Here is a 23,827-nt window from a genome sequence, read left to right on the forward strand (position 1 = left end):
ACAAATCATTTACGCTCATGTTTGACAAAACATTTACGCTCATTACGATGAAGAAGTCATGACAAAACATATACGAAGAAATCATGACAAAACATGTACGAAGAAGTCTTGACAAAACATTTACGCTCATGTTTGACAAAACATATACGAAGAAATCATGACAAAACATGTACGAAGAAGTCTTGACAAAACATTTACGCTCATGTTTGACAAAACATATACGCTCATTACGATGAAGAAATCATGACAAATCATTTACGCTCATTACGATGAAGAAGTCTTGACAAAACATATACGCTCATGTTTGACAAAACATATACGCTCATTACGATGAAGAAGTCATGAAAATTCAAGACCCTTTGGGTCTCGCCGCTTAGCGGCTGAGGTGAGAAAAGAGGTGAGAAAAGAGGTGAGATCTCACCTCTTCACCTAAACATTATTTTTGGGTCATTTACACTCATTCCGATGAAGAAGTCTTGACAAAACATGTACGATGAAATCATGACAAAGCATATACGTTCATGTTTGACAAAACATTTACGTTCATGTTTGACAAAACATATACGATGAAGAAATCATGACAAAACATTTACGAAGAAATCATGACAAAACATTTACGAAGAAATCATGACAAAGCATATACGAAGAAATCATGACAAAACATTTACGATGAAGAAATCATGACAAAACATTTACGTTCATTACGATGAAGAAGTCATGACAAAACATATACAATGAAGAAATCATGACAAAGCATATACGATGAAGTTTCGACAAAACATTTACGCTCATTACGATGAAGTTTCGACAAATCATTTACGAAGAAATCATGACAAAACATATACAATGAAGAAATCATGACAAAGCATATACGATGAAGAAATCATGACAAAACATATACGTTTAAGTTCCATGAGGTCATGACAAAACATGTACGAAGAAATCATGACAAAACATATACAATGAAGAAGTCATGACAAAACATTTACGATGAAATCATGACAAAACATATACGATGAAGTTTCGACAAAACATGTACGATGAAGAAGTCATGACAAAACATTTACGATGAAGAAGTCATGACAAAACATATACGATGAAGAAATCATGACAAATCATTTACGAAGAAATCATGACAAAACATATACAATGAAGAAATCATGACAAAGCATATACGATGAAGTTTCGACAAAACATTTACGCTCATGTTTGACAAAGCATATACGATGAAGTTTCGACAAAACATTTACGCTCATGTTTGACAAAGCATATACGATGAAGTTTCGACAAAACATTTACGTTCATGTTTGACAAAGCATATACGATGAGGTCATGACAAAACATATACGCTCATTACGATGAAGAAGTCATGAAAATTCAAGACCCTTTGGGTCTCGCCGCTTAACGGCTGAGGTGAGAAAAGAGGTGAGAAAAGAGGTGAGATCTCACCTCTTCACCTAAACATTATTTTTGGGTCATTTACGTTCATTACGATGAAGAAATCATGACAAAACATTTACGATGAAATCATGACAAAGCATAAACGAAGAAATCATGACAAAACATTTACGTAAACATTTATTTCCTGTGTTGTTGTCAAACATGAACGTAAACATTATTTTTGGTTCATTTACACTCATTACGATGAAGAAGTCATGACAAATCATTTACGATGAAATCATGACAAAACATTTACGATAAAATCATGACAAAACATATACGTTTAGTTTCGATGAAATCATCATGACAAAGCATATACGATGAAGTCATGACAAATCATGTACGATGAAGTTTGACAAAACATATACGTTCATGTTTGACAAAACATGTACGATGAAATCTATGAACATAATAATATTTCAAACCAGGAGCCAAATTCTTGCGATTTTCATATGGAATCTCTTCTCTCGGTTTTTTGAGGGAAACAATCATATGAAATCATTTACGTTCATTACGATGAAGAAATCATGACAAAACATTTACGATGAAATCATGACAAAGCATAAACGAAGAAATCATGACAAAACATTTACGTAAACATTTATTTCCTGTGTTGTTGTCAAACATGAACGTAAACATTATTTTTGGTTCATTTACACTCATTACGATGAAGAAGTCATGACAAATCATTTACGATGAAATCATGACAAAACATTTACGATAAAATCATGACAAAACATATACGTTTAGTTTCGATGAAATCATCATGACAAAGCATATACGATGAAGTCATGACAAATCATGTACGATGAAGTTTGACAAAACATATACGTTCATGTTTGACAAAACATGTACGATGAAATCTATGAACATAATAATATTTCAAACAGGAGCCAAATTCTTGCGATTTTCATATGGAATCTCTCTTCTCTCGGTTTTTGAGGGAAACAATCATATGAAATCATTTACACTCGTTACGATGAAGAAGTCATAACAAAACATATACGAAGAAGTTTTGACAAACATATACGTTCATGTTTGACAAAACATTTACGTTCATGTTTGACAAAACATTTACGATGAAGTTCCATGAGGTCATAACAAATCATTTACGATGAAGTCATGACAAAGCATATACGTTCATTACGATGAAATCTTGACAAAACATAACGTTCATTACGAAGAAATCTTGACAAAACATGTACGATGAAATCATGACAATCATTTACGATGAAATCATGACAAAACATTTACGATGAAATCATGACAAAACATTTATGTTATACAGTAATGTTAGTCATGAATGTTTGTCCTACTGTTGGCGTTAGTGTTGAAAAATAATGTTTGTCCTACATGAAGCCGTACAAGCGTTTGAATTTGTTTATGCATAAGATTACTCTCTTGTTTTCTGTATCTATCATACAAACATAAGCAGCACCTGTTTTTGTAAAGTTTATATGAAGTTTTCGATAGTTAGGACCTGTATAGTAATAGAATGCGTCCTCAATATCTTCTTCCTCACTGAACTCGTCAATATTTTCACTAGCTCCTTCTGTAATGTTTTCATCGGCATTGTCATTGACTTCTTCTGTAATGTTAGATGTTGTTGTTTCGCTCATGTTCTTTCACTAATGTTAAAAGTGATGTTGTACGAATTTTGAACAGAATTTAGAGCAGTTATGAAACAATGAAGTACTTTTACGCTATTGAAAGGAACTATGAGAGTGAAGTACATGACAGCAATGACAAAAGGAACTAATATCAAACCTAATGAAATCGCTCACGAGGACATAGAGCTTAACAAGTACTTTGTGGAGTATCTTATAAGTGAAGAGTATGTAAGACCTTACTTCATGTTTGACAGCATGAATGAGGATGTTATTTCATGGTTAAAGAATATAAGCAATGTTTTCGGTAAGTACGTCATAGATGACAAAGGTCTTGTTGTATTTTATGAGACAGCAATACGAACACAGGAACTAATGGATATTATGCATTCAACAGCAAAGAAAGGATTTAGTACTATTGGCATGAATGAACATTGCAGGAATGACATATACAACCTATGCTCACGAAAGCCTTACACAAAAGCAATACAAATGATAGAACATAAGCGTCTAAGGTCAGCAAATGAAATCATTACTGTCAGTGGTTATGAAAGAACTGTTAGCAAAGATGAGTGGAAACAGCTATTCATATTAAGGAAGGACGTTGCTGAACTAGTTAAACCTGTTGCACAAACATTGTTTCAGATAAGACCAGCAATGACTAAGAACCCTTTGACCTTAGTCAATGAGACCATAGAGGTTGAAGATAATGACATGAAAGAACTAGGAATGAATGAGAGAAGTTGTGAAGGATGTTTGAGTCAAAACACATGGTTCTTCAGAGCTGTTAAGAAACTTAGTAAAGAACGACAGAAATATTTTATAGAGAAGTATTGCAAAGGATGTGTAAATGAATTGCTTGAAATAGAACTTAGAGACACTTTCACACTAAAGGACTTGAGGAAAATAAGTACATGAGTGAGGACGGTATTGACATAGCTAGTGTTATAAATGACTTAAGAAGATGTGTTGTTGTTATTGACGGAGCACGTATGACATATCTAGTGAAAGATTATGATGGAATACGAGACACAACAACACTTGTGTCAGTAGATAGCAAGGAATTCAATAAGCTCATGAAGAGTATTTATGTAGGACGTATTGAGGAGAAGGATGTGAACGCACTGATGATTTATGAAGCGGGTCAGAACAAGAACTATCTTATGAAGTCAGGCATGAGATTCTTTGACGAAAGAGATGACATTTACAGCTATTTCAGAGGATATGAGTATGAGGTACTGAATGAAGTAGATGAAAGCATTATTGAAGGATATTTGAAACATGTTCACGATGTCATATGTAATGAGGATGAAGAGCTTTATGAGTATGTTTTGAACTGGTTCGCCTACATCGTTCAAAATCCTTGTGGAAAGACTGGAACAGTACTTTTGTTAATAGGAAAGCAAGGAACTGGTAAGAATGTACTTAGTAATGTTCTATGCGAGCTCATTAGCAAGTACGCCAACAATAATATAACGGCAATAGAGAATGTGGTTGGTAGATTCAATGCTGCTATTGAGAACATGAAGCTCATCGTATGCAATGAACTAAGCTCATGCGATACGTCTAAGGTCATGAACCACGACGCACTAAAGTCAATAGTAACAGAGACTCAGTTGGACTTAAATCAGAAGTGTCAGCCAGTAAGAAAGATAGAGAATGTTTGTAATATCATCATGATATCTAACAACTTCAACTCAGTAAAGATTGACAAAGACGACAGAAGATTTGTTGTCATTGACGTAAGCAGCAGATACAAAGGAAATTACGAATATTTCTCAAATCTCATTGAAAGCTTTAATGAAGAGTTTTATTCAAACTTACTGACGTACTTCATGAGGAAAGATTTAAGTGAATTTGATGTAAGGAAGATACCATTCACCAGGGCTAAACAAGAACTCATCGAAATGAACAAAACACCTTACCAAATGTTTTACGAGGAGTTCTATGAAAAGTTTGTATCCGGATGGAATTGTACAGAGTGCTACAGAAGATATAAAGAATTTGCGAAGGAGAATGAATTCTTTGCATGTAGTTCAAATGTATTTGGTGGCAAGATGAGAGAATTTGTGAAGAGAAGTAGAAAGCGAGACGGTTCTGCAAGAAGTTATATTTACGAAGCAAGTATGATATTAGAAGGTCGTGGAAAGAAAGAAACAGTGAATTATGAGGAAGTGCTTGAAAAATTCATGGAGTACATGGGAAGCAATATAACATACAACAAAGACATATACAGTGAGTTTAAGTACTATTGTGAACAGCATGAGATTGAAGTAATGAGTAAAGGAGACTTTGAAACGCTTATGAAAGACAGTGAGGAGGTCGTTCATGAGAACAGTGTTGAAATAGTTCATGAGAACAGTGAGGAGGTCATACATGAGAACAGTGATGAAACGTTATGAAAGACAGTGAGGAGGTCATACATGAATGCAATGATGAAATAGTTCACGATGTCGTTCGTGAAGAAGCCATTGCAACAAAGAATGAGATAAAGGATTTCATAGAACTTAACAAGGAGGAGTTTAAAGAAGGCTATGAAGTGAAAAGATGTGAAGAAGATTTCTTGGCGTATTTGAAGAAAAAGAGACTAAAGCCAATGGCTCAAAATAAGTTTCAATCGATGTTTGAAAAGAAACGTTTGAGCTATGGTGGTGTAAGAAGCACATATTACTTTGTTAAGAAGTGAGGACATTTATTTTTGTCGTTAGTGTTGGAGTTTGTGTTTGTTGTTAGTGAGAGAATAAATTAAATCATGAACTTTGCCATGGTCTCTGTCCCTAGTAGTTTTCATTAAGTTCTGGAAATAATGAAAGTCATAAACTTTGCCATGGTCTCTGTCCCTAGTAGTTTTCATTATCTCACAGAGTTAATGAAAGTCATACTTTCTATCAGATGAAGCATGCAGATGAACATAATGAAAGTTAGTGAGTTTGCCACGAGTTATGAATAAAATATTGGCATATTAGACGAGATAGCTGATGAAACAGATGAAGATAAATTAAATCTTGGACTTTGCCACACCCTGTCCCTAGTTCCTCAAAATCCTTGACAACGTTGCTTAGAAATTTTGGTTCAAAACCTCATCTGATTTTAATCTGTTATGCTACCTGTTAAGTTTCGCGAGATTATAAATGTCATGGAGTTATATAAAAAGGAGGGACAGCTAGGGACACTGGAAGTACTTGTAAGGCTATCTGTTAAGATTGCATGAAATACTAAAAAGTCATGAAATCCATTATCGCTGTGCTAGCTTCACCTTAGAGTAAAATGACGACTAAAGTCACTGAAGCAATGAAACAAAAGTTTTTGGTAGAATACATTAAATCAGGAATTATTCCAGAAGGTTTTTACATTCATACTATGAAGGATGGTAGAGTTCAGTTTAGAAAGATAAAGCAACCATTAGATAAAGAAGGAATTTTGAGAAAGATTAAACTTCATGAGGACAACATTGCTGAACTTAAGAAGAAGTTAGAAGAGTTGGAGAAAGGAAGAGAGTTATAAAGCAATGAATTCAACAGGGTGAAAAAACAGGTGAAAAAAGAGGTGAGATCTCACCACTTCACCTAAATTTAAATGGATGTTTTCATACGTGTGAGGGTGGTGATATCATTTATTTTTAAGTTTATTTTTTATTTTACTGAAAATTTTTATTTTTATATAAATGACGAAAACTATTGAGATAACAAACTACAACGGTCATGAGTTCAAGAATTTGTTCTTCGTTCCTCGTGAAAATACATTCTATCAGATACGAGGGAGAAAGGGTAAAGTTAGTTTGAGCGTTTATGAAGGAATGAAGAATGGAAAGTTTATACAAGCATACGATACAAACGGTAAACGTGTTTCATTAGCTTTGTCAAAACTTACAGGTATAAACTATGACAGTGATTTTGACTCTGACGATTGGAGCGACAGCAGCGATACTGAAGAATATGAACTATTGTGTGAAGCACAGCAATGGGAAGAGTTGCAATACTTTTGTAAGTGAGAACGTTTATTTTTTACAGTAGTGAAGTCGTTTGTGAAAACGTTTATTTTTTCATTAGTGAAGTCGTTAGTGAAGTCGTTAGTGAAGTCGTTAGTGAATTCATTAGTGAATTCATTAGTGAATTCATTAGTGAAGTCGTTTATGTGTCAGACGGTTTTGTAAATATTTAAGGTTAAGTTGGTGTTATGGTTGTATTGTAAAATATACGTTACCAGTTTTGTAAAGTGTCAAAACAGCTAAGTGGTGTATGGAGGCGCGCAGTGCCTCTGTACACGACTTAGGTATACTAACTAAGTTCTCTCAATAGAATATCTTTACATCTACTCTTATTTCCAAAGAAGGGTAACGGTGGTTTTGTAAAATTCATTTTATATATATAATAAAAATGTTTTTACCTGAAAAGTGACAGAAAAGGCTTCTCAAAGTATACTTCCTTGGAACGCCTGTAACTTTTCCTGTAGCGACGATAGACCCTTACTTGTCCGGACAAAGTTATACTAAACATCTTCAGGGCTAGAGGGCACGAAGTGCCTGGAGGCCCCACTACCTTTTTTTTTTTAATATGATATTTCATTCATCTTTTTTACTTACAACAATATGGTATTTCATTCATCTTTTTTACTTACTATAATGTTTAAGTGCGCTCTCAGCATTTCTAGCCTGGGAAAAAGACTCATATTTATGGTAAAGATAGAATAGATCATAAGAAGCTTAACTTGAGACTTAGGTGAAAAACTATGCAGCGAAAATTCATTTTACAACAATATGACATTTCATTCATTTCATATTTAGTGTCTATGGTATCTTCGTCAATATGAGCCTTTGAGAATCTTATATGAAAAATGTTTCCCAACACATCAGAGAGAAGACTTGAAGATTCGCAAGAACGACTAAAAACTTAGATCTTTCCATGAAGCAAAACTTAGAATCTTGGGAGATATATCTCAATTTATGATATTGTTTAAGAGTTTCAATCATAAAAAGTTTAAGAGGAAATATTGCTTGTAAATATGAATCCATTTTCTGGAGTTTGCATTAAACTCAAATGGGCTTAAGTGTATCCTTAAATAGATATTTGTATAATTATTTATGAGTTATATCCAGAAATTTGCATTCACTACTAATAACATCTTATTCCAATTCTTGCATGCGAAATGCTTTTGGAAATAAAAAAAAGGCTTGAATTATAATAAAATCTCTATACAAACATTTAATATATAAATTAAAAGAAAAATAATGAGTATGTATAGACTATGTACTATATCTTCTAAAAACCCCACTCATTTGTTTTTCTATTCTTTCATGATCAGATTTTCTGACTCTTTCTTCATCATTTCTAATTTTTTCTTGTAATTTCATCATTTTTTCTTCTCTACGCTGCTTTCTTAAGGCAGCAGCTCGTTCAGCTCTTTGCATTATTTTCATTTTATGCTCTTGAGCTTCAAGCTTTTTCTGATTTGTAACTTCTACTAATCTCTGTTTGAGACATTGTTCCTTTTCTTCCATAACTTTTTGCAATTTCTGTTGGAATTCCTGTTGATTGCTCAAAGCAATTTTTCTTTGTTCCTCTGCTTGTTGAAGTTTTTTAGCCATCTTTTCCTCTTCTTTTTTCCTTTCATTTTGCGCTCTTTGAATTGCTGCTGCTTCTTTTGCATGTAAATCCTCTTCTAATGCATGAACCTTTTGAACTCTTGATTGGACAATTTCTTTCAAGTTTTCCCTCGCTGAAAGAAGTTTGATTTCTCTTGCTACACCAACAATATATGCATTATTATTTCTTTCCTTCCGACTTTGTTCTATTTGTTCACTCTCTTTCTTGATTCGTTCTAATGCAGATTTTCTAACTTCTTCTTCCTTTTTATTTTTCTCATCTAATATTTTTTGAAGCCTCTCTTCTCGTCTCTTTTCTCTTTCTTTGAGTTTCTGTCTTAAAAAGTCGTCAACTATAGATGCGTTGTCGTTTTTAGATATATCATCAAACAATAAATTATCAATATCATTTTGATCATTTGAAAATTCATTTTGTAGTGTTTCGGAACCATCATCTGTATTAATTGTTACAATTATAGGTGCTGCAGCTATTTCTGTATATGAAGAATCAATGTTACCTTGTACCAATATAGATTTACTATCTTCATCTGCATTATCTAATTTGATTGTCACATTCTCAGATCTAATAATTTCTTCTCTTTTTGATTTAACAAGCTCAATTAGTTGATCACGTTTTTGATATTCTTTTTCTCTTGTAATGCGAATTAATCTTTTACGAGATGATATTTTGGAAATTTCTTCATTGCTTGGATATTGTAGTTGAATTGGGTCTATATTAAGTTCTTGTAGTGCCAGAAGTGTATATTTTTCTGTAAATTCTGGTTTTTTATACGGATTAAAAGAAAGAACTGAATCACCTTGTGGAGATGGGTTTATCAAAGAATATTTATCTTTCTTTTTCTGTTTAGGTTGTCTCACTTTCTTTTTCTTCCTAATTTTGGCTATATCTTTCTCGGATGTCATAATATTTTCATCATAATTAGTTTTTAATTCAAGAATCTCCGTTGAAACACTACAATCATGGATTTTAAGAGGATTCTCTTCTTGTTCTGAAGAAATATCCGCCTTTTCCATCCAATTTTTTGATATTACTAAAATCTATAAACGTACACATTTTTATTTCAATTGAATTTGAACCTCGATTTATATAATTTCATTTCTTTTTATATATCATTTGTGATGCCGAAATTATTAAGTTATTCCGAAAATTATGCTTTATTAAGAATATAAGAACAAGAATAATGGAATACAAATCTTTGTTAAGATGATAATAGCTTTAATTCCTGTTAGCATTATGTTTTAGATTGGAGGAATCAATAAATGTTAATAATTTTTCAAAATATTGATACAACATTGAGATTCAATTTGAAACATATGTAAAAATATTAAGTATAAAAACAAACATTAATGTTTATTAGTAAACTCAAAGTTAAAAATCATTGAGTAAATAAAAAAATTCAAATTAAAAAAAATTACTTAAATCAAGATAAATCTGTCATAAATGACTTGAAGTAATAGTTTTGTATATATTAAAATGATAAATTTCTTAAAAATTATTTCATTTGAAATTTTTTCTGTAAATGTAAATGAAATAAGGTGTAGTTTTTGTTAATTCTGAGCTAAGAGTACAAATAATTACTTGATTCCAGTTTAAACCTTCAACATCGAAATATTCTTGCCTTTCTTCTGGGCATCCAAAAGAAATCTCTACGAAGTAGCCTCCTGGCTTTAATGAGTTGATTACGCCCTTGAAAATGTCGTTTAGTATGTCATCTGGATCATCACAGCAAATTAAAGCATCTAGTGTTCCTTTATCGAAGATTACGTCGTAATGATTCTTTTCTAGCTTAGTATTAGTACAATCATCCAAAATCCAATTGACATTTTTCACATCTTTAAATAATTCTTTCATGTGATCAATTGCAACGTGTGAAATATCTGTATTATCGACAGTAGTAAATCCGGCATCTATAAGCTCCATTCCCATTATGGATGTTCCACAGCCGATATTGGCAGCAATTCCCTTCAATGGAACAAACTTTTTGATTTCTGGAAGAAAGTGGTCGAATCCTAAGTACCACTCGAAATGCTTTGGGTTATCTGTATATCTCTGATCCCAATAAGAAGAATCAACAAAAGCTACAGGACCTGTTTTGAAAAGTTGCTCGACTTCTTTTGCAAGTCTATCATCTTCTTCATCATTAGGAATATTGTAATTTATTTCTTCTACTTCTTCTTCATAATTGAAATCCATTTCGAATTTAATTAGAAAGGGGGTATAACCTTCAAAAAATATATTTATCGTGGATTCCCTTTTTCAATAAAATCTATGACTAGCTGTGGATTTGGGAATCTGTTGGTTAAATTTAAGTGTGGGATCACCTACAGGTATTACACCCTGCATATGTTAAATAATCATGATTCATCCTTACATATTTGGCCAAAATTTGTATGGCATACAGTCTAGACATGAGGTATCATTGAATTGACATTAGCTTTTGAATATATGTTATTTGATTGTATTTGATGAAAAATATGCAATCATAAATTTTCAATTGTTCGAAATACAGGGTATTTTATATATAAACAAGCAACTACTAATACACAAATACTCATTTTTAATCATTTATCTCAAAAAGTATATATCTTTAACACAAGTATCAAATGGATCTTTTTTTTTATGTTAAATAATTTTTAGCATTGCTTATAATTATTCTCTATTCTGTTTAGTCTTTCAATAAATATTTTTTAACAGAACCTCTTGCGAAATCAAGAGCAGTCTTTCCATCATTATCCTTTGTTTCTTTATCAGCTCCAACAGAGATAAGATATTTAACAACTGCAAGACGACCACATGTTGATGCTTCAATGAGTGGAGTCCCTCCACCATTATCCTTTGCATCTTTATCAGCTCCAACAGAGATAAGATATTTAACAACTTCAAGATGACTTTATATGATGCACAAAAGAGTGGAGTAGATCCATAATTATCCTTTGCTTCTTTATCAGCTCCAACAGAGATAAGATATTTAACAACTTCAAGATGACCATTTTCTGATGCACAAAAGAGTGGAGTAGATCCATAATTATCCTTTGCTTCTTTATCAGCTCCAACAGAGATAAGATATTTAACAACTTCAAGATAACCATTTTCTGATGCCCAAATGAGTGGAGTATCTCCAGAATTATCCTTTGCTTCTTTATCAGCTCCAATAGAGATAAGATAATTAGCAACTTCAAGATGACCATTTTCTGATGCCCAAATGAGTGGAGTCCATCCACCATTATTCTTTGCTTCTTTATCAGCTCCAACAGAGATAAGATATTTAACAACTTCAAGATGACCTTTTCTTGATGCACAAAAGAGTGGAGTAGATCCAGAATTATTCTTTGCTTCTTTATCAGCTCCAATAGAGATAAGATATTCAACAACTTCAAGATAACCATTTTCTGATGCCCAAATGAGTGGAGTATCTCCAGAATTATCCTTTGCTTCTTTATCAGCTCCAATAGAGATAAGATAATTAACAACTTCAAGATGACCTTTTCTTGATGCCCAAATGAGTGGCTGATCTAAAGATTCTACTTGTTTATAATCACCATTCTCTATAAGAGATTTAATACGTTCGAGATTTCCTTCTTTGCATGCTTGAGTAAGGGGATCTTTTGAAAACATTAAAATTTTTGACTAGTCAAAAAAAATTGACTAATCCACATTACCAGGAATTGACACACAAGACCACACAAATCCAGCAAAGGAGTCATTTATGGCCAGAATAAATGTGTATGAATAAAGAAAACATTCATTTTTAATATTTGAGACAACTTTACATGACATTTGCTGGCAAATGCCACGTAAAACTCTCAAAAGTGTGATTTCACGTTACATGAAATATTAGCATTTCGATTGCAAGTATACAATTCACGTGCTGAAATTACAGAACTAGATTGCGCAAGAAGAGAATTGAAGTCGTCAGGAGTTAAATTCGCGAATTTCATTATTGATTCGATATCTTCTACTTCGAATGTGCTAAAGAGATTATCCTCTTCAATGCAATTTTTGATATGTGAGCCAATATATTCGTAGTTTTAGAACAATTTCCCGACTCATCAAAATTAGTCAAAAATTTTATTATGATTTTTTCAAGAAAAAAAAATTTATTTCAATGGAAGAAAGTCAGGTCTTTTTGGAGGTTCGATTGGAACAAAATCAGATTTTATTTTCATCTGAATTGGTTTTTCATTTTCATCATCTGATTTAAGAAGGTCTTCACTTGAACTTTCGAATTTTATTTCATTTAGTTTTGGTGGATGAACTTTCTTTGTTGATCCAACAACAAAACCATTGATAACGAACTGATAGCACCTAGATATATATATATCATAAGCTTCTTTCATTTGTTTTCTCTTTTTCATTTTATCAAGAACAAAATTTCGCCACATCAAAAATCTTTTCTTTTTCGCTTGCAATGACCAAACCTTTAAAACAGATGTAACAAGGAAACACTGTCTAGCAATATATTTATGTTGATTCCTCCAACAAAGATAAGCTTTCCAAAGAAGCTGATTTTTTCTAAATTTTTCAGCAATTTTAATTTTTCTTTTCAAATTAATTTTTTCTTCAGCGAAAACTTTCATTCTAGAAAACGCTTTCATCATCAAAGAAAGCTTGTAGAACTCACATGACTGTTTCTCATTAAATTCATCTTCGTTTTTAATACGAAAATTCATTCTCCACCTTGCAAAATAAGAATTTAAAATAATTTTTTCCATTTTTTTCTCAAAACGAATGGATTTAAGTCTAGTAAACCTTGTGAAGTAGAATTTTGACTTCCATCGTGCAAAATATTTGCTTTCTTGACGAATTACGTATTTTTCTTCACAAATTTTCAAATTATTATTTCGATGATGTAATTGATGGAATTTTGAGAGCCAAATTCCAAAATAATACCTTGTTTTGATGTTGTTGATTGATAAAACAATGGAATGAGCACATTGCGAATAATAATTCGATGAATTAAAATTTGATATCCATAAATAAAAATATTTTTCAATAATTTTCATTCCAAACTTATTAGAATAAGCTAAAGCACAATCCTCAACTTCCATTCGTTCGTTATATCGATTTATCCAAAGATGTAAATATCTTCGAATTAATGAGTTCCGAACGAAGATTTTTATGTTGATTAATTTAGATCTTTGACGATTACGACGTTGTAAAGCATCAGTCCATCGATCAAAGTACTTTTCTACAAGAATTTTCTTATCTTTGTTAATTAAAGCTCTTTCAAGCCTCTTTTGACGTATTCTAGTTCTCCAAATCTTCCATGCAACTCGTTGACAATAAAATCTATTGATTTCTTTGATGTTTTTGATGTTTTTCTTTTCATTTTGAGATAATTTAACATTCTCTTTGAAAGCTTGGAATGTTTGTGCTTGGAGTGTTAAATAGTATTGATTCTCATGCTTTTGAACTTTTCTATTCAAAGAAATTCTGTTTTTCCATTGAATAAAAAAGGATTTTTCGTAAATTTGGCGTCTTTTAAGCAAAAATAACAAATACTGTTGCCTTAGTTGACTTTCATGTGTATGAAATGATCTCCATAAATTAAAATGTCGTTGTATTTTTATATTTTGTCCAATTTCGCGTAATTTTGCAAATAACTTGGATCTTTCAACAAGTGTATCGAATTTATTTCGTAGTAATCTCTTATTATGTCTTTGAAGGACGTTTAAATAATTTATTTGATTTTCTTGTGATTTTTTAACGATACTGAGCCATCCATCAAAATATTTCTTAAGTACTTCGTGATTTTCAACTATTTCTGTTACTATATTTGCACTATTTTGCAGGTTTGTAGATTTAAATTTTGAAAGTGACAAACTAAACTCGTTTGGCGAAATATGCGCGGGAAAATCGATTCCCGAGATTGAATCTTCTGTCATTGAAAGACTTTTATTGAGCAAACTGTTACGTGAGTTATCTTTGCTCAAAATAAGCGGTTTACTTAGATTAAAGAGATCATTTCCTGTAGTTGAAACATGTTTGATTTCATTTCTTTGCATGAGCGACAATTTTCCATTGTTACCGTTTTTTTCGCTCATGAAGAAATTATCAAAATTTCAAACGTAATTTAAATGAACTGAAAGACAGTGCAAGCGTACTATATAAGTTTCAGTCATGTAAGTTAAAGATATTAAAATGCTTATCAAACAAATATTTTTGCAAAGCTTCATATTTCATTAAAAAGATTTATAATCATATACAGCATAAACTATGTTATTCAGATTTTACCAGCTAATCTATGAATATTGATTTGTTCTTGAATTTGAATATTGATTCTCTCATTTGATGGACAAACATTGAGGATAATTGTCATCATTGTTTTAAAGCTTCTAATTTCTTTCTTTTGATTCAAGATGTTAAAAATTTCCAAAATGAAATCGAGAAATTTAAGGGTCCACTGTAAGGCCAAATAAGGCCTATCGTCATCCCAAAAATATTGCTCAAGATGGTGTTTTTACTAAGGCCCAAAACTTAAAAAAACACAAAAAAATCAACTTTACTCTTTTGAGATCCTTATCAGATGTGCAACAATTTGATGCAGTATCGCAATTCGAATCCGATTTTTTAATGTAGATGTACTCTAACATTCTTGAAAAAATGCAAAATGATATTAATTAAGCTTTTCATTTCTGTATCATACACGAAACAAAATCATTTATTATACTAAAATTTATCAAAGTTTGAATAATGAAAAAAATAATATCTAAATTTTTACATTGAGTCGGCTATTGATATGGTCAATATTAAATCGTTTAAAAATGGGCATTGGCCAGAATAATACCCACTAAAATACACTTTTTTTTAAATGTTATCAATTTGTTATGGTATATCTTTATGATAATGAATAAAATGCTTATCTTTCATAAGTAAATACATAATTTATGCTGAAACACAAAAAATAACACGAAAATTTTTTGCCAACATTTCAAAACTAAGGATAATGTTTTGAATATATAAGCAATAATACTTTGTCTGGAGAATTAAATTTGTGCTATCCAATTGTCAATTCTCTGAATTTTTTATAAAATGCACGATATTCCGACATTAGCCTCTTTAAATATAAACTACATGCATCACAATATTAGTATGTAATGGCATTAAAGCGAATTTCCTAATTTCTTCTCAATTTAATTCCTAGAAAAACTTAGGAATTAATGATTGGAAATAGGTCAAAAAATTCCTAATATAAAATTTATACTTATAATAAAATCAAAATTCGAAAATATCTATTTTTCAAAACACGCATCCAGAAGCAAAAAAAATAGGAAAAAATCATGTTCTTATAAAACTCGCCGATTTTGCAATTTTTATGTGATTTGAAGTGAGAGAATATATTATCATCTTATTAAAACATATACTTCATTGTTACATTCACAAAATATTAATCAGAACACTAGGAAAAGTGGATTTTCGAAAAAAGACGATAACAATTATTTGCAAATCGCCTCTCAATTTTGAGAGACTTTCAATTTTTACAGTGGACCCTTAAACTTTAAAGTTCAATGAATAAAAAAACTTCGAAACAATTTCATTTTAGGTAAAAATGATAGGTAATTTGTCGTAGAAAATAATTAATTATTCTTTATTTATTCCTCCTTGAGGTGCTCGATGTGCTGGACGTAGATACCATCGAGGAACTTACGAAGATCCTTATCTTTGATCTTTGTGAGCTGGTGGATCTGGCCGCAGACGAGGGAGACGTCTTCGAGGTTGGCACCTTCGATGTTGATCTCATCCTTGGCGACGGATTCGTTGGACCAGATTCTGACGCCTTCTGGAGCTGTAACAATCTTGTGCTCCTTGTGACCCATGAAACCGTTGAAATCGAATGTACGGCCATCCTCAGAGCATGTGTGCTTGATTGGGAAGTGGGAGTAGACGAAGTGCATCTTATAACGCCAGCCGAGTGTAACACCGGTGATCATGTTCTTGACGATGCCAAAGAGTGTGCCGATACGGGCAAGGAGCTTGCGGTTGCCGAACCAGCAGCGGGCAACGATCTGGTGATCCTTCTCATCGTACTCGAAGTCAAGCTTGAGGTGGGAGAGATCCTTGACGAGCTTTGTTGTCTTCTTGTCCTTTGGATCTTGGTGCTCGATTGTGACAACACCAGACTTAACTGTGCACTTGATGTTCTCTGGGATCTTGAAGTGTTCCTGATGAAGAACTGGGCGAGGCATAGTCTTAAAGGAGGAACAAACCGCTAAAAAGCTCTCAATTTCAAGATAGAATGGTTTTACTTTTAAAAGTAAAAAAAGTCTCATCACACTTTTCAATGCTCGATTTTTAAAAACTGTTTAAAAATGGAGCTTATATTGAAATAGTGTAGAGACTAAAAATTACCACAGACTATTTCAGAGGATTGAGTTGCCACTCAATCCTCTGGAAAGTCTGAGGTAATTTGCAAAATCGTTTTACATATTAATATCAGCTTTTACTTTATTTCACAATAGAAATCTTGCATTTTTGCAGAATAAGGATATAAATTGACCAAATACTGTCTATCGTTCCATTCAATTATCAATGTGATTTATGTTTCGAAATCTCCAGAATGAATGCAAATTCCTTCAAATCTATGAACATAAAATATGAGGTTGTAAGCTATTGATTAATAGTCATCATGATTTGTTCATATAAATCTTAGAAATTGTTTGAATTTCATCAATTATTTTCATATACAAGGCTTTGACCGCGTAATAGTGAGAAACAATGTAATACAAGCCAGATATGCATTATTTATCCAAAAATAGATGATAGGGATCAAATTTCAAAAAGTGACAATGCCACAAGGAGGAGCATCTAGACGCCCTACTCTAACTGTTCCAACAAAGGCTAAACATGTCAAACCAAATCAAAAACAGCCAAAGAAATACAAGAAACATCGTGATCCAGTTAAAGCCTTTCTTATTAAAAAAGCAGAAGCATGTGCTATGGAACGCGCCTTAAAAGACCCAATGAAAGGAAACATTCGTACTTTCAAGCCAACTGAAGAGAAAGCTAAGCTCGCGCAAGTTCGCACAAAGGAAGGTATTAAGAAAGCTGCTGAAAAGAGAAATAATCAATGAAATGTTTTTTACTTTAAGTTAATAAATAGAGTTGTTATATTGAAAGACTCATTGTTTGATAAAATATAAATATATATATATTTTAAAATAAATAAAAATCAAAGCTTTAATATCTTGTCCAGACTCTTCTTCATATCCTAATGATAACTCTGTCTCTGTTGAATTACTCATTTCTTGAGATTTTCAACGAATCCCCCAATTTATTTTAGATTTTTGACCCTAAGTTACAAATCAAAAGAATTCGTTTTAATTAATTAACTTTTTTCTCTAATTACCCTATGCAAAATTCCGCTAAACTATGCAAGGAACTTTATATTTGTACCTCCATTATATCTACAATGTGTGGGCTCCAAATTATAAACTCATTTAAAAGTATACGGCTAAAAAGGCATTAGACAGAACGATTTTTTTTTTGATAAACTTCTTAATTTGTCATAATTAACAAAGGTGTGGTTTCATGGGGCAGCTATTCTCTGATATAGAAATTGGTTTATTGATGGTAGGTTTGGATGGATCAGGTAAAACGACGATATTATATCAATTGAAGCTTGGGAAGAATATTACGTCATTGCAAACAACTGGTTTTAATCTCGAGCAATTTCGATTCGGTAGTTTCAAATTGAAAATATTTGATATTGGCGGATTCCAAACAATATGGAAACACTTTTTGTATGATATAAAAGGACTTATTTTTGTTGTTGATTGCAGTGATTTAAATAGAATTGAAGAAGCAAAAGAAAAATTGCACAATATTCTAGGAGAAGATGAGCTCAAAGATACAGTTCTTCTTGTATTTGCTAATAAACAAGATCTTCCAAGTTCTTTAAGATCTGATGACCTCCAATCCAGACTTAATTTAAGAGATATTAAAGATAGGCCATGGAAAGTTCAAGAGTGCTGTGCCACAACAGGATATGGAATCAAAGAAGGTTTTGAATGGTTTTGTTACAAAATAAATCACATAATTTAAATTTATGCTGATCAGAATAAAATATTTACTTTTCTTTTTGAATTATGTTAGATAATACTATTGATTTCCAAAAATTGAAAGAATCTTCGAATAAAATTGAAAATTACGGTGATCGAAAAGAAAATTAAAATTATTTTAAACAAATAATGTATTAGCAAACAGAATTATTTGAGACAAATAATGTAAAAATTATTTTAGTTAATTTATTATGATAAGTTTTAGTTTTATGACATTTTGACAAAATTCAATACTATTCAAAAAAATGAGAAATTTACATTAGTCGATTGTTCTATTTTCAGACGTTGGGAATTTTATCAAGTATAACGATATTTCGTTCTAAATCTGATATATTCATTCCAAATTGCAAAATTATTAATTGAAGCAAACAATTTGGTCAGATGTTTCTATTTGAATTTTTTTCTGATGCCCATTGAATTTTTGTTGAAATCATAATTCATAAAACATCATGGGATTATTGTTCTCTGATACATTCAAGCACTGGTTTTCTAATAGGGAAACAAGAATACTGATGCTTGGTCTCGATGCAGCTGGAAAAACAACTGTTTTATACAGATTAAAACTAAATGAAAATGTCATGACAATTCCAACAATTGGATTTAATGTTGAGACAATTGAGTACAAGAACTTCAATATGAACATCTGGGATGTTGGAGGCCAAGACAGGATCAGAGCATTATGGAGGCATTATTACCATAATTCTCAAGGACTTATTTTTGTTGTTGATTCTAACGACTACAGAAGAATCGATGAAGCATGTGAAGCACTACACAAGTTATTGGAGGAAGATGAGATTAGAGATGCAATTTTACTTGTGTATGCTAACAAACAAGACTTGCCTAACGCAGTAAAACCCCAAGAACTCGGAATGAAACTTAAATTGAACACAATCACAAATAGGCCATGGAAAGTTCAAGGATGCTGTGCTACTACAGGTGATGGCCTTTATGAAGGTCTTGATTGGCTTGGCGAGCAAATCAATGAGCATTTTTAAAGCATTTTTTAACTTGAAGTAAGAAACTAAATTATTCCCTCTTAAACTATAATTGATCTTTTTAGTTGTGGTCAATAGAAAGAATTTATCTCTCATTCATATGAAAATATGGTATAATTTTGTATCATCTTGTAGTCATTTTAATCAAACTTATATTAATGTTTAAAATTAAACAAGTGTAAACATTGCAGTTGCTTTCAATTTAAGCTAAAATTCGGAAATACCGACCTTATTTCTTTGTGTATATGCGAGTGTATATTTATTTTAATTGCTAAGTATTATAGTGATACAATTACGCCCGTCTGAGATTAATTGAAATTTTTAACAACGAGCTTGAAATTTAAACAAGAGATTTATGTCAATAGCTTCAATTTAATATTGACATTTGCATAACACATTGCTATTTATGTAATTTTGAGGATAATAAGATAATAGGCTCATGAACGCTTGATGCATGACTAAATTAAGGTCTCTTTAGTGTGATTATGTCAAAAAATATTTAATTTTGCTCTCAAACAATATTTTTTATTAAAATTAATAAAAACATTCAAAAATATCTAAAAGGGAAGAATGTCAACCATGTTTTCATCTTCTTCTTCGTCCATAGCCAATTGAATAATATTATCTGCCAAATCTGCAGAAGCCTGATCGAGATCTTTCATAAATTCCATGGTATCCACAAACTCCTCCTGATCCATGTACTCCCTGAAGCTCTGATCAACCTTTAACAAAACTAAAATTGCCTTCAAAATTGAAAACCTTATTTTTTCATCAGAGCGAGGAAGAATTGCAAAGAATGCTTGGAATACATCCCCAAAATTATCACCCGCAAGCAAAACTGCGTGTGTTGAATTATGAATAATCATATTTGAATATAAATACAAAATACATTGCTGTATTTGGAATGACATGTTTGTAGAATTCATAATTAGCTTTTGGAAGTTCTTTGATTTTGTAATAATTTCATAATAATTTGAAAAATTTTCGCCAGGACTACAAAAATGGGTTAAAAGATCGGCATATTTCTCATCTGGGTTATTTTTTGTATCTATACATTCCAAAATACTAAAAATAACTTGACTTTTGTATTCATTATCTGAAATTGAAACTCTCATTAAAAATTCTGATAGAAAAGTCATCGATGCTTGACGTATGAATCCATTTTTATCATATTTTTGTATATCACTCGTTGCTTGTAAGAAAATCTTGATTCCTTCTGTAATTAGCTCTGTTGAATTATATTTGCTGCGAAGAACTAATGTACCTAAACATCTGAGTGATATACTAACAATTTCATCTTTTTCTGATTTCAACATGGCTTTCAAAGTCGTTGTAAAGTTTGGATCTACCGTATTTAGTGCTTCTTCTGATGAATATCGAAGTAATGAGCTAGCAATTTGTAATAAAACTTCAATATTCTGCAATTGAAAGTTTCTATAAACTAATGAATTAATTATTGAAATTAAATTTAAATCTTTAAGAAAATAATCAGCGGCATAATCTCTTCTATCTATTGAAGTTAAAATATATCCAGCAGATTCAAGCATAAGATACTGGCAAGGTAGATTTTCAACAATTTTTTCGGCAATTTCAACAGGGATATCGTAATCGGAAATGCGTGTGATGTTTTTTAGTATTGATGTTGCGTGGTTGACTAATTCAAAATTATCAGAATTGACAAATGACCCTAATAAATTTAGTAAATCAAATTGATCTATAGTAGCATCAGTGTTTCTTTCAACTTTTGCAAACATTTGATCTAGTTCTTCTAAAACATTTAGTTCATTTCCTTCTTGTAATGAATTTAAACAAAGTTGGATTTGTTTATTCAGAGTTTCTTGGTCATATGATATATCTTGCTGAGAAGCTTCTAAATATTCAAGTCCTAGCTTATCAATCTTTTTAAAATCCTCATCCTCATCTTCTAATTTATATGAATGTAACATTAAAAAAATGAATGATTTTATTCTTTTTTATGAAAGGATCTATCATCATGTAAATATGGCTTTTTCATAGAAGCTGACTATTATTATTATCATGATTTTGATCAAATTAAATTTCATTTTTTAGGGGCATGAATTTGTTATACTCAGCTACAAATGAGTTCATTATATACTTATAGACATGCATATACTTTTTATCATAAAGAAAATCTTATTAAACCCCATAGATGATGAGATAAATCAGCTCAAAATTTTACTATAATTGAGAGCGTATTCAAAATTGATAAAAAATGAATTTAGAAGGCAATAAGAACAATTATAATATCTATTTGAAAATTTTCAAATCCACCTCAAGATTTTTTGATCCCCCTAAAAATGTAATAAAACTTTGTCTGTTTATGGATAAATCAATAGAATTACCAGCATATAGTACCACTCCAGAGACAGATAAGCAAATTAGATTCATCTACAAGAAGGCTGTTGCAGAATCGTTAAGCAAATTAGCGAAATTCGACAAAGAAAAGTTCGTTAATTTGCATGATACGCCAGCTACTCGTTTAGCAGCAGAATTTGTAGCACAGTACATAAACAAACACATGATGGACTTTACTGCTGATGCATTAGAAGTAGAAGCTAAAAATCATATTCGACAAAAACATAGATCGGAAAAATGGATTTCTCATACCTTAAAACTTGGACAGGGCGATAGTCTAATCGAACAGCTACGTGCACCTCCTGTTACACACGATTCTACTATATCTACACTTTCACCAACAAAATCTATCATGTCTTCCCCTCCAAAACTAGATAGTCCAATCTCTCAAGGTACACAGAACAGTGGAAACTCTACTCCAACAAAAAGAATACACGTCAGGGTCAAGAAAAACAAAAATGGTGAAATCATCGAAGATCCAAAAGAAATTATATTCTCAGATAAAGCACTCAGAAGAATTAGCAAAAAAGATCGTGAAACGCTCTTAACTGAATCAAGAACTCACACAATTTCCCAATCAACAAATATATCTGAAATTAAATCAAATAAAGATCAATTACCACCTCCCCCACCTGAAATACGAAATAGAGATATCTCTGTCGATAATTCTAATATAGATTTCGAAGATGATTCGAAGAATACGTCAAAAACTTCATTATTCCCTCCAAAATCACCAAAGCGTAAACACGATACGATAGACAATGCTCCAGAAGTCAAACCAAAAATGTTTGATGCAGAAATTGAGCCAGATACACTACATCGACTAGATCCATCTGATTGTCGAAGCATTAGAGAAGCAAGGCCAACTCTTTCATTTGTTGCTCGCATAAATGAACAATTGCAAAGGGAAGCCATGCAAAAAGATCAAGAAATCGAAGCTCTTAAATTATTAATTCAACAGAAAGAGCAAGAAGAAATGAGCCCAAGCCATGTTGCTTCTTGTGATGCAAGTATTGGTTCAGAGGTGATAGATCAGGATGCTCCACAGCTTTCTCCTAAGCTTACATCAAGATTATCCAAATTATCAGATGAAACACCTCCAACATCACCAGTTTCTGCTGCCAGTATGGCAAATCGTAGAAAAGTAGATCTTCGTCCTGTTAAAATTCCTCAAAAGGAATCTGATTCGAGTTATTATTCAGATTAAAAAAAATTGTTTGTTTATTTTTATTACACTACAGAGTCTTTTGTTATCTTGAGCTTTTTTATTACATTATAAACTCTCTTATTATTTTGAACCTTGAATTAACAAAATGGCTTCAAAGGAATTTAGAATTGGGTGGCCATTAGATAGATTTAAATTAGAAACTTCAAATTCACTTCCTCTCTTATTATCTTGAACCTTGAGTTAACAAAATGGCTTCAAAGGAATTTAGAATTGGGTGGCCATTAGATAGATTTAAATTAGAAACTTCAAATTCACTTCCTCTCTTATTATCTTGAACCTTGAGTTAACAAAATGGCTTCAAAAGAATTTAGAATTGGGTGGCCATTAGATAGATTTAAATTAGAAACTTCAAATTCACCTCCTTTTGTATAGTAATGAAAGATAATATTCAAATTATCATCCTATGGTAGACCAATAAAAGATTAAATTTAGTGCAATAAAGCTTTTGAGTTAGGATGAACATATCAATGGAGCAAAGTTAATAATTCCATTGCTTATAAAAGGAAATAATACTTGAAAT

General features: G+C 31.6%; 13 protein-coding genes across 13 annotated transcripts, besides 2 other annotated features; 6 read left to right on the forward strand and 7 right to left on the reverse strand.

The window, feature by feature from the left end:
- Window positions 1-2,789: 2,789 nt before the first annotated feature.
- TVAGG3_0089010 (uncharacterized protein) lies at window positions 2,790-3,059 on the reverse strand (the record flags this gene model as incomplete). The annotated part of the gene is made up of 1 exon (XM_051222382.1): window positions 2,790-3,059. The coding sequence occupies one exon, from the start codon at window positions 3,057-3,059 to the stop codon at window positions 2,790-2,792; it is 270 nt and encodes an 89-aa protein (XP_051107368.1).
- A 621-nt stretch (window positions 3,060-3,680) lies between these two features.
- Window positions 3,681-5,200: a mobile genetic element.
- A 1,114-nt stretch (window positions 5,201-6,314) lies between these two features.
- On the forward strand, window positions 6,315-6,551 carry TVAGG3_0089030 (uncharacterized protein; the record flags this gene model as incomplete). Its single annotated transcript, XM_001305956.2, has 1 exon — window positions 6,315-6,551. One exon carries the CDS (start codon window positions 6,315-6,317, stop codon window positions 6,549-6,551), a length of 237 nt encoding a protein of 78 aa, XP_001305957.2.
- A 160-nt stretch (window positions 6,552-6,711) lies between these two features.
- TVAGG3_0089040 (uncharacterized protein) lies at window positions 6,712-7,038 on the forward strand (the record flags this gene model as incomplete). Its single annotated transcript, XM_051222383.1, has 1 exon — window positions 6,712-7,038. One exon carries the CDS (start codon window positions 6,712-6,714, stop codon window positions 7,036-7,038), a length of 327 nt encoding a protein of 108 aa, XP_051107369.1.
- Window positions 7,039-8,241: 1,203 nt separating this feature from the next.
- TVAGG3_0089050 (uncharacterized protein) lies at window positions 8,242-9,687 on the reverse strand (the record flags this gene model as incomplete). The annotated part of the gene is made up of 1 exon (XM_001305958.1): window positions 8,290-9,663. One exon carries the CDS (start codon window positions 9,661-9,663, stop codon window positions 8,290-8,292), a length of 1,374 nt encoding a protein of 457 aa, XP_001305959.1.
- Window positions 9,688-10,071: 384 nt separating this feature from the next.
- Window positions 10,072-11,180, reverse strand: TVAGG3_0089060 (methyltransferase protein; the record flags this gene model as incomplete). The annotated part of the gene is made up of 1 exon (XM_001305959.1): window positions 10,148-10,843. One exon carries the CDS (start codon window positions 10,841-10,843, stop codon window positions 10,148-10,150), a length of 696 nt encoding a protein of 231 aa, XP_001305960.1.
- Window positions 11,181-11,295: 115 nt separating this feature from the next.
- Window positions 11,296-12,358, reverse strand: TVAGG3_0089070 (ankyrin repeat protein family; the record flags this gene model as incomplete). The annotated part of the gene is made up of 1 exon (XM_001305960.1): window positions 11,324-12,265. The coding sequence occupies one exon, from the start codon at window positions 12,263-12,265 to the stop codon at window positions 11,324-11,326; it is 942 nt and encodes a 313-aa protein (XP_001305961.1).
- A 306-nt stretch (window positions 12,359-12,664) lies between these two features.
- On the reverse strand, window positions 12,665-14,718 carry TVAGG3_0089080 (uncharacterized protein; the record flags this gene model as incomplete). The annotated part of the gene is made up of 1 exon (XM_001305961.1): window positions 12,748-14,694. The coding sequence occupies one exon, from the start codon at window positions 14,692-14,694 to the stop codon at window positions 12,748-12,750; it is 1,947 nt and encodes a 648-aa protein (XP_001305962.1).
- A 329-nt stretch (window positions 14,719-15,047) lies between these two features.
- Window positions 15,048-16,141: a mobile genetic element.
- A 101-nt stretch (window positions 16,142-16,242) lies between these two features.
- Window positions 16,243-16,836, reverse strand: TVAGG3_0089100 (rRNA binding; the record flags this gene model as incomplete). Its single annotated transcript, XM_001305962.2, has 1 exon — window positions 16,243-16,836. One exon carries the CDS (start codon window positions 16,834-16,836, stop codon window positions 16,243-16,245), a length of 594 nt encoding a protein of 197 aa, XP_001305963.1.
- Window positions 16,837-17,206: 370 nt separating this feature from the next.
- Window positions 17,207-17,907, forward strand: TVAGG3_0089110 (uncharacterized protein; the record flags this gene model as incomplete). The annotated part of the gene is made up of 1 exon (XM_001305963.1): window positions 17,437-17,721. The coding sequence occupies one exon, from the start codon at window positions 17,437-17,439 to the stop codon at window positions 17,719-17,721; it is 285 nt and encodes a 94-aa protein (XP_001305964.1).
- Window positions 17,908-18,217: 310 nt separating this feature from the next.
- TVAGG3_0089120 (GTP binding) lies at window positions 18,218-18,691 on the forward strand (the record flags this gene model as incomplete). The annotated part of the gene is made up of 1 exon (XM_001305964.1): window positions 18,218-18,691. One exon carries the CDS (start codon window positions 18,218-18,220, stop codon window positions 18,689-18,691), a length of 474 nt encoding a protein of 157 aa, XP_001305965.1.
- A 466-nt stretch (window positions 18,692-19,157) lies between these two features.
- Window positions 19,158-19,703, forward strand: TVAGG3_0089130 (GTP binding; the record flags this gene model as incomplete). The annotated part of the gene is made up of 1 exon (XM_001305965.1): window positions 19,158-19,703. The coding sequence occupies one exon, from the start codon at window positions 19,158-19,160 to the stop codon at window positions 19,701-19,703; it is 546 nt and encodes a 181-aa protein (XP_001305966.1).
- A 57-nt stretch (window positions 19,704-19,760) lies between these two features.
- TVAGG3_0089140 (armadillo (ARM) repeat-containing protein family) lies at window positions 19,761-21,649 on the reverse strand (the record flags this gene model as incomplete). Its single annotated transcript, XM_001305966.1, has 1 exon — window positions 20,261-21,649. One exon carries the CDS (start codon window positions 21,647-21,649, stop codon window positions 20,261-20,263), a length of 1,389 nt encoding a protein of 462 aa, XP_001305967.1.
- A 348-nt stretch (window positions 21,650-21,997) lies between these two features.
- TVAGG3_0089150 (uncharacterized protein) lies at window positions 21,998-23,299 on the forward strand (the record flags this gene model as incomplete). The annotated part of the gene is made up of 1 exon (XM_001305967.1): window positions 22,045-23,286. The coding sequence occupies one exon, from the start codon at window positions 22,045-22,047 to the stop codon at window positions 23,284-23,286; it is 1,242 nt and encodes a 413-aa protein (XP_001305968.1).
- Window positions 23,300-23,827: the final 528 nt, after the last annotated feature.

Source organism: Trichomonas vaginalis, chromosome IV (assembly GCF_026262505.1).
Source record: "Trichomonas vaginalis G3 chromosome IV, whole genome shotgun sequence".
NCBI classification, from domain to species: domain Eukaryota; phylum Parabasalia; order Trichomonadida; family Trichomonadidae; genus Trichomonas; species Trichomonas vaginalis.